The sequence below is a fragment of the Gadus chalcogrammus genome, chromosome 2, assembly GCF_026213295.1.
Source record: "Gadus chalcogrammus isolate NIFS_2021 chromosome 2, NIFS_Gcha_1.0, whole genome shotgun sequence".
In the NCBI taxonomy this organism is placed as follows: Eukaryota; Metazoa; Chordata; class Actinopteri; order Gadiformes; family Gadidae; genus Gadus; species Gadus chalcogrammus.
Window position 1 is genome coordinate 2,725,439 of NC_079413.1, and position 10,514 is coordinate 2,735,952.

At 44.5% G+C, this 10,514-nt stretch overlaps 1 protein-coding gene across 1 annotated transcript; it reads left to right on the plus strand.

The window, feature by feature from the left end:
• The first annotated feature begins 7,644 nt into the window (after nt 1–7,644).
• On the plus strand, nt 7,645–9,892 carry LOC130406645 (protein HEXIM1-like). Its single transcript, XM_056612322.1, has one exon. The coding sequence runs from the start codon at nt 7,988–7,990 to the stop codon at nt 9,104–9,106; it is 1,119 nt and encodes a 372-aa protein (XP_056468297.1). The 5' UTR covers nt 7,645–7,987; the 3' UTR covers nt 9,107–9,892.
• The last annotated feature ends 622 nt before the right edge of the window (nt 9,893–10,514 follow it).

Consider the following 10,514-nt stretch of genomic DNA (forward strand, 5'->3'; position numbering starts at 1 on the left):
AGCGGTGGTGTTGGTGAGTGTTATCTCAGAAGGGAGACATAATGACAGAGTCATTAATGAGCGCTGGATAGAGTGCGCCATCGTCCACACCTCCCAAAACATCAATTCAGCCGAGCCACTGTGTCATTAAAGGCTCATTAACTAAAGTAACTAAACGCGTTGGGGAAAGGGGAAATTGTCTGTCGCCTGACATTTATCGTTTATCATTATCATTTATCATCACAATAATATCCTGGGCCCTATAACAAGGTAAACAACAATTTAGAAAAGGGAGTTAAAATTTAGAAAACACTTTTCGTGAGTCATGGATATGGATCCTTGAATACATAAACCAACTGTACGACCAAGTACAGCAACTCTGGGACAACAAGAAAGACAACCCAATGTTTGTGTTGAATCACAGCAGCACCCAACCCTTCTCAGGTCCTCGGGTTGCCTAGCCTGGCTAACGCCAGACCTCATCTCAATCTACATTGAGATGAGCTCTGGGAACCACACATTCATTTTCTCGTATTTGAGGCGTGGTTTACGATTGCCCGGAGCCGTTTACTGGGCGCTACGAATGTCTGTCATATGAGTCTGTACGTAGCTCATAGCCAATCGTATCAATTATACCAGATTACGTATGTAGAGGGACAGGCAGCGCAAGGCAGCATGGGTATACCCAGGCTACTGGTTGCCATGGCGGAGAAGCAACCTCTTTACAAAGCTTCATGCTTTATGCTTTTAAAGAGCTGTTTGATCCATAGTCCCGAGCCAACGCTGATAGCCCTTCTATCCACTGTAGCGTTGACCCTCTGCAGCAGAGTTCAAGAGATTTATCACGTTTAACTTTTTAATCCCCCCTTTGTTCTTCACACCGAAACCAACTGTAACCGCCTCACTTGTGATCGTCCTGATTGCCCAAAGAGCCGACTGAGTTCCACGCCGGTTGCCAAGGCTACAGCACAACAGAGCCCCCTCCAAGTACCCCACCCCCACCCCCCAACCCAGACCCACCCGAGTATCTACTGCTAAAGGGTGAAACCACATGGACGTAGCAACAAATGAATACCGCATACCGCCACGGCCACAGATTTAGTTCTAAGAAACACGCGGGGAGGAAAAGAAAACACAAAGGCGGCCCTCACAACACTCCCCACCCGCCACCACCACCACCACCACCTCATCCACCACTTCCACCCTCTAGCCTTGAACCACAACAACCGAGATTCCACTAATAGTTGCCAGGCTGTTACTCAAAACACGGCATTCCTCGTTGCTGATCGGAGAGGCAAAACGGATTCACAGGAGCTGTTGAAACCACTCAGTGTTTCTTAGCAGCTGTGCAATAAGATGAGTTATCGGCTGTTCTGAATTTAAAATCTAAAATGGTAGCTTTATTCTTCACGTCAGTTCCAAAATGAGAAGGATGCACACATGGATCGCACATCTTTACCGAAGCCCACTTACAATATTACAATGATAATTAGCAGGATTCATAGGATTTTACTTATGTTAAAAAAACTGGTGCCAAACGCCTAAATTTGAGGCCCATTAGGTGGAAAACAAGGTCATTGGTGAATGGGCGATCAGTGCATTGACCACCGTGCGTTAACATGGAAATGCCCGGTACACAGAGAGTATCTCACCAAGGGGACATTCTTAAGTTGTGTACACACTAAGAAGAGACATCACATATTTTCCCAGGTGCACATCAACAGTGCGGCCGGCCTGTGGGACGGGCCTCCGACAGGGGTGAAGGGTCAGGGATCCAGCTGCTCTCAGACACATCGGACTGCACTCTAACCCTCCTTCCTCAAGCCTATACTCGCCGGCTCAGCATCATCATCGTCTTCTGGGGTTTGGCTCAGGTTTCCTTCGCCATAACAACTGTCAGGCAGTCTAGCGTGGTTGTGCCGATTTTTACGCCAGTGTGAAAATGTCCGATTAGCATGACGGAGATGCGATACCGGGGGTGGGGCCTGGTGAGTATCTCATGGTTCGCGCCATGGTTTTTCCTGAAAGGAGAGAAGCCACCGGCAGAGAGAGATGTTGTGTGCGAGCGCAGTCTTTGCAGTTCTATAAGACTACACTTAGGACATCCCCTGAACAGTGGGAGATGTGAACGCCAAGACTGAGACTTTTCGATAACGCCTAACCAGCAATAGGAGGTTCTCGGGAAAAGAGAAGATTAGAGCTGAACAGATTTTATGAAGGTCCCATTTTATTTTTTTTAGGTCCCATAAACTGCGTATGGAGGGTTTTCGTTAACAAGACTTCAATTCTGAGCAAGAGGCGCATCTTGACAAACAGCTCTCAAGGCAGGCATAATTAAAGGAGCTGAATTGAAGCCAAATAATTTTCCTTCCATGCACGAGGCCAACCCTTAATGTTGTCAACAAGGTCACTCTTTGAGAATGCGACTTTATAAATTAGTATTGCTTGCAAAAGAGGCATTATTGGGACAACCTTGCGAATAATGTAAAATCGGCTACTGCTGCTATGCATAGATAGAATGATGTAATCGTGACCTCATCATTACCTCCAGTCATGCCATCAGAACACATGACCTGCAAACGTTTTGGATACCACAGATCCACTGTCTTCCGTTCGTCTTGTTACGCTCCCCGGGACACGAAACAAGTTATCTTTTCCCACTGGTTGTTGCCAAATACCCGACAGCCTAAAACGACGAATCAATCTGCAGCTAGGGATTTACACCGTAAGGTCAACAACATCCTCACAGCCCAGAGTTGCTGAGTGGGCTAAATCCTGCCCGGTTTCCTCCTCCCACCCCCTAGGACAGCAGCACTGCAGAGGTTTACAGTCACAAGTCACCAGCTGATTTCTCTAAACAACTCTCTGATTTAGTGTGAATATTGCCGACAGCAGTAGCTTTGAATAAGGGCTATTACGATTTCCATGAAACACAACCTTCTTGATGCCATGTTTTACCCTTGCACAAGTGGAAACACACACAAGCCTATCAGAGCAACACCCCGACTGAATAAACAGAGGTCTGTGTGGCCCAGGGCCTAACAGCACTGGATTTTTTGATATACATTTTTCAGAATAAGCAAGTGCAAGAATGTGATTATGTGATTGCATTTGAATGACCCTTGAAATCAAAATGAGTGTTTAATAAAGTATTTAAAGAGTTCATTAAACTCTGGCTGAAATAAATCATGAACCAAACATGGTAGTCGCAGTGTCTGCTAAGTCCATCCCGCACCGCAGTGCAGTAAAGAATGAGCGTCAAAGGCAAACGGGGGAGCAGACAACAATAATGGAGCACGAAGATTCAGCGTTGTGTCTTTCAATTGCGAAAATACTAGAGATCCTGCATGTAATGAACGACCAATGTTTATTGATTGGAAGATTCAAAACCTCTTCCCACACTTTGCCGTGTGATTATCATGCGTCAAGCAACTGCATGTTATTTCACTTTAAAACTTCTACTTCTACAGCGTGGACACACGTGGAAAGGTGACTAAACTAGGTCAGTTTTAATGATATAATAGGCGGTTTGGGATTGATGACGAATGAAAGATGTATGCTACAATACCGGTTTTCATTATTTACGGTCACTTAAATGGGACAACATGACGTAAAACTAGAACCACACACACGCACCACACACACACACACGTGTCTGTTTGACACCTTACTCGTCATCGCCAGACCTTGAGGGTTGTGGTCAGCAGTTGTCTATTTCTGGCGATTCGTGACCATGAGTTAAAACATTTGCGGCTGAGCTGGACCCGTTTTATTAGGATGAGCAGGCCAAAACTACTACCCTTAAAATAAGTGATAATCATTATTTTAAAGAAAATTTATTAAAGTCCTATATCAAAAGAATAAGTTGATTCAAATGTGTAATTTTGATCTGTGAAATAGATAAATACTAAATAAAATAAAAATAAATAAAATAAAAATGTTACACAAGTTTAATTTGTTTAAACTCAAGTGAGGTTGAGCGAATTAAAAAACTGAAAAACTTGCAAAAAAAAAGTTTTTACTTATTAAACGTTTTTAAATATATTGTGCATCGCAAATCGAATTTGCCTTTTTAAAATGTTCTCACAGTAAATGTCTTACCAAGTTTCCTCAGAGGGTCGTTAGACTTTTCCACCGCTGTCTTCTGTTCATTGCGACTAGCTGCTGGTGTCTTGCTGCTCCCTAACATTATTCAAAGTCGAGGCCGAGCGCAGGAGTGAAGTCGTGGGGGCCAGACCGAGAGCGCAGGTGTCCTCCCCGGAGCTAGTATCGGCGCTTGTGGCTCAAGTGGTGTGTGTTGGAGCAAAGAGGGGAAAGCTGAGTGCGAAAGTAATTCCCCGAACACCAAGTCCCTCCCAAGCATGCGATGCCCGCGCGATGTGCGTAATTTGATGCCAATTCCATGCGCGCTTTAAGTCCCTAAACAAACGAAGGAACGCGCCTATATGATATATAAATCTGCTGCAATGTTTCGGTTTAAATTCTACTACTACTGCTACTACTACTTCTGCTGAAAGGGCGTCACTGATTGAGTTATGTAATGGGAACAGCTGAATGAAAAGAAAAGGGGCGGCAGTAAGAACTGATTTGTTTTTAGGGGAAATGTTTTTCCCCAGAAAAAAATACTACCTAAGAGGATAGAAATTTAAAAGCAACCAACAGAGTCGCTCTTGAGACAAAAAAAGCATGGTTGTCTTTTTTCATGTTTATTTATCCAAAACTATATCTGGCTCCATCTGGTGGTAATTAAATGTAACTGCATAAAAGAGGGCCATACGCAGGATAGATTTTTAATATAAACTTATCAAACCTCGATGAGATTTTAATGTTAAATTACCCTTAAATGGATTATCCTGCCAAACTGAATGTATTGCCTGCAGTTACATATATGAAATAATGACATAATTTGATCCATGTTTTTCTTACAAGCTGTTGTGTTTAAGTGTAACTTACATTTTCTTCATGTACAAGTAACATCGAAACCTGAGTGGAAAAATACTACAACTGGCTACCCGTGCACTGAATGCATATACTGTAGCCATGCTCTGAATAATCAGAGTAACACACAAGGGTATAGCCCTCCAAACCACATGGGTTCACACACTGTCAACAAGCAACACCCGGTAATCCTGCCTCGGTTTAGATGATCTGCCACATTGTAAATGAGTAAGAAAAAGACCCATGTTTTGCAGTTGTCTCAATGCTACATGAAAACACAAATCATGCACTTCCTGATCAAAGGCTATCCACCATTGCTTGAATTGTGAAGCCCGGGGATCACGCCCACAGTAGTGTGTAATTTCATCTCTCAATTGCAGTAGAACCGCGATAGACGGGGGAGATTAACTCACGTCTGGTAAGCCGCTCTCAACCAGTGATCTATGCAGCAGCATAAACTAGGGCTTCCTGCTGCATCCCTCCCTCTGAGACAGAGAGAGATTCTGGATCCTGGAATGCAGATATGATAGTGCCATCAATCATATGAAACTGCCAATCAAGACTCACCACCAAATATGCCTACTTCACACAAATGATGAAGACGGAAGTATCTGTGAGGTCATTGTCATAATCTTAATCTGCCATAACCACGTCCTTCTTAGTCCTGTTGGTGTGTGTGTGTGGGGGGGGTAACCCTAAACCTAACCCATTGCATTTGCTGGATACTCGCAAGGGTTCTTTTCATTCAAGTACTCAATTCGTCTGTTGTGATTTAGCCTTGCATTTGCATGATGAAGGAGACAGGACCATGACGCTACTAGACAACAGAGTACATTCAGTTTGCAATTGTGGCTAAATGGAATTACTGTCCCCAACCCTGTACAATGCAACCGTAGTGGGTTTGCATGTGCGAGGGACACTCCTGCTACACATAAAAGGGACTTTATTCTGCACTGGAACTAGAACTACAGCTGGAGGCTCCATGTATATTTTTTGTAGGGGACTAACCAAAGGGTTAACTCATTTTGGCAATGAATCTTTCTTCAATTAATGCAGTAAAGCCTAAATTTATATTGGCTTATGCCTCTGACTATCAGGCTGTAGGCTTTATGACGGACACCTTGGATCAGAGACCGTCTATTCCCCAGAACTAAATCACTCATGTGAACGATCCAATGGACAATTGGAATAAAAAATAAAAGCCTGTTCGGTCTGATTATCAAGTACAACTCGTACCGTGGTATATACTGATCGAGCCTTATTCTAGTGGAAAATATAATATAGATGCTATACATGTAAATACAGAGAAGGGAAACTAGTCTCTGGGAATTAGACTGGCCCTGCGCAAATATGGCCTATTTAGCTACTACCTAGCTGATACGATTTTCATCATTCCTCTACACAATTTACACCCCAACCCGTATTGAATATCAGAATGATTGGTCAACGAGTACATTATCTTAGTCTTTGGCTTTATTCATAAAACAATGTAAACCAGATAGCCTATGCCCGTCCCAATGTAGCTAGATAATGTTAGCATTGCTAATACGAAACCGCTGAATGCAAACACTAGGAATTGCATCGCGTTTATTTCTTTATGGGCGTATTCATAAAATGAAATTGCTTGTAAGATTAATTATCGATCGTTTTATTTATTATGGGTTTACTATCCCTATACCTTCACTGGCTAACCAACGTTTAGCCCACGTTAGCTGGCTAGCTTATCATTAGCAGACGACGCACAAACACTGCACATTATGTTGAGAGAAAGCTGCGCCATAACGCTTGGACTAGTTTAAATCATATTTCTCTAGGAACAACACAAATATATATTCAGAAGTGTGAGCCCTCCCGACCAACCCTTTAAAGCAGGGACTGGCCCTTTGCTGTTGTGTTCGAGGTCGCAGCTCAACAATAACTATCGTTTGTTTACGCCGCATAGTTACTCCAGCCCATTCGCAACACGGTATCACTCCGCTCAACGGCGAACATTTTCACACTTAATAATTTCACGGTGGTTGGTTTGCTCGAATGACGGATATAACATTGACTTTAGAATAACAGAACGAATCAACGTTATCAATCTCGACCAAACAAACACGTAGTGTTGTTAACTCGTACAAACGGTTAAAGGGGACTACTTTCCCGAAGTAGAACGTCTTATTGTAGTCGAAATGCTGGAGGACTTCTATATTTGGTAACCCACGTATGGGTTTATTAACGATAGTTCAAGGTAAAATAGCTTTTATATGTAACAGATATATATAGAACTAGTCTGTAGTCATATTATAACGCAATTTCATAATACATCGGTTGTTTTTTCTTTACTATGGTTTGCGAAATCCCCCTTTATTTGGTTTTTGGTAGTGGCCAAAAGTGCCCAGGGTGGATTTTCTCACGTGGTTACTATATTTTTGATCGACATCTAGACCAACCAATGAGAAAAAACGATAAGCTTAGCAACAGAAAATTCGTTGTATTGACCAATTGCTGGAGAGATGGGTTGGCCACTATCGGCTGAAGATCCTAAAACATGATTGGTTTAAACATGTGCCTGTTATACACTGTTTGTGGGGTTTGTAGTTCAGTCGGTCAGAGTTTCCTAGCACTTCATCAAATTGAAAACTACACGACCCATATCCCAGCTTGTGCTGTAAGCAACAGCATGCACTCTGGTAGAGGCGGAGCCACTATATAAACGCGAGCTCCTTCTTCTTGAGTAGCACACTGGACACTGTTGTGGCGACGTAACGGTGTCTTCGGGTGGAAGATAGCTATGTTAGCACTGAAATAGTTAACGGTAGTTAGCAACAGTAGTCCTGACGAATCGTTTGGGGAACAACAATTAACTTGGTATTTAACTAATATTAACTTTTATAATTACGATAATTTTTTGACAAGTTAGGCTCAACTTTTGAAAGAAGATCAACAGCGTTATCTTAAAAGAACAGTATTTTTTTTTTTTGGGGGGTGAAATTTTAACATGTTCAAAAAAGCCTCCGAAGATGTATTTGGATAGGGACGTCATTTGAGATGTGGTAAGACAAAAGACCCTCTACAAAAGACCAGGATGACAGAACCAGCCAGTGACCAGAACCATCACCTGAAAACTTCAGATGCCCCATCAGGTGGGAGTGGACCCTCTTCGGAGCATCCGCCGACCAGTGACCATGCAGTCCCAGAGTCGGGCGATAGGGGGCGCCAGAGAGACCCGCAGCCCAAAGCGGAAAACGGCGCTGTGGATATCAACGCTGACAAGTTATGGCAAATGCGAGGCGGACAGAGGGAGGTGTGTCGAGCCCTAGCTGCCGGAAACTCTCTACCTAAATGCCCCGTGGCGGTCCAACACTGTCAAGGACCGGCCGTGGACGCGTCAGGAGACGGGAATTTTGCCGCACACGGCAACAGCGGAGACGGGCCGCTGGAGGAGACTTTGAGCCAAGTGCAGGGGGAGAGTGGCTCACACGTTGACACCGGCCCCGGATCAGATGCGCGCCTGGGCAAGAAGAAGCACCGACGCCGTCCGTCTAAGAAGAAGCGTCGCTGGAAGCCCTACTTCAAACTTTCATGGGAGGAGAAAAAGGCCCTCGACGAGCGGGAGACCGCCCGGGCTTCCCGGGTGAGGGAGGAGATGTTCGCCAAGGGGCTCCCCGTGGCCCCGTACAACACCACCCAGTTCCTGATGGACGAGCACGACCGAGAGGAGCCCGACCTGAACACCGAGACAGGGCCGAGGCGGCTCTCCGGCCCCGGTGTCCGCCCGGAGGACACTGCCAGCGAGGAGGACTTCATGGAGAACGAGGAGGAAGAGGATGACGGCAGCTGCGGTGGCAGTGACGGCATCGGGAGACCTGGAAACGCGGGAGGAGAATTCCTCCAGAGAGACTTTTCCGAAACCTACGAAAGGTACCATGTCGAGACTCTCCAGAATATGAGCAAGCAGGAGCTGGTCCAGGAGTACCTGGAGCTGGAGAAGTGCATGTCCCGCCTGGAGGAGGAGAACAACCGGCTGCGACGCAGCAGCACCGAGCCGGGGGTCACCGCCGAGAGCCCGCTGTCCCCCGGGGACCCCGCGGCGACCCGGGTCCGGGAGCTGGAGGGGGAGCTGGAGAGACTGCGGGTGCAGAACGACGCGCTCCGTCTGCAGAGTCTGCCAAATAACGAGCGAGGTCCTGTTGTGACTAACTGAGGGGGGCGGGGGTCATGTGTTTTCCTTTAATTGTTTTGTTATCCAATCGGTTCCGTGATTGAATTGCTTGTACACTTGTACAATTCATTTTCTATTTGGACTTTGCGCCATCGTATTCAAACTTTTCAAGAGGTAATGTAAATATTTACAAAAAAATAATAATATTCCTTTTATGAAGCGAATGTATTCGAGACTACGAAACTTGTTTTTTTTCTCTCTTGTTAATATACATTAAAAAATACAGTCCCATTTTGAATCGATGTTAATGGTTGATTTTCAAAAAATGTAATTGTTCAAGTGCAGCTTATTGGACCGGCTTGCAAAGTGTTTTGTTATTTTGCAGGAAAAATTAATAAATCAAACCTTGGAAGAACATTTGTGTTTTATTGGGACGTTTCTGCAAATATAGGGTAATGCGTTTTGAAATGACCCAAAGATGGGATGCAGAATAAACGAGGGGATGGGAAGGCCTACTGTTCCCCATGTGCGAAAGGAGGACTTCTGGGCCCATCCTACCAAGTCTGATCAATGTTATTGTCTTCATGTATAAAGCTATACGCGCAAATTATAATCGAGTAATATTTGTTCATTTGGGCGTGTTGGCCGACCGAATGCATTTTCAACAGCATTCAGTCTAGACCTTAATAGCTAATCAATATCCAAAACGGTAGGTCTATATTTGTAAGTTGTTTGTGATGGGCGAAGCGTCGGAGATTGAGTTCCTGTGCAGAGACAATGTGCAGGAGAAACTGGGAGGCGCGTGGCCGCGTCGCCCCACTAGAGGGCGCCCTTTGTCTTGTGTTCACGTTGGGCACGACACACGCCTCTGAAGACCTATTAATCATACATAATCATATGCTCTAATATCTTCTCCCAGTACCTCTGAGATCTCCCCCCCCCCGGACCACCAAGGACCCCTCCCCACGGGTGTGAATTATATGCTCTAATATCTTCTGCTCGTTTATGTTTTTGTTGTTTCCCGGATCCATTATTAAAAGGACAGTACACAGGAAAAAGTCGTTTTCATATCAGATAGTTTTACTCAAAGCAATTCAAAATGTACACATTACAATATGTTACATATTTAGACAGTATTTACAAAAAAATCTTCCATTACAAGAACCAAACAGTCACATTTCAGACGACTAACACAGCGAGTAGTGTGTTAGCAGTTCGATTATTCCATAACAATTTTGCAGCCCGTCACACGAAACCATATGGCATTGGTGACCGACGGTACCGACGCGTCTTTACAGTCTCTTGTCACTTTTAAGTCTCGCGAGACTAACTTGTCAGGTGTACCATATTTGTATGACCTCAGCTATTCTGTTCAACAAATGTAGCTGGGATAAACCTATGCTCCCCCAACCCCGTTTAGCAGCATTGGTAAGTAGCTGTTTGCGCCTGT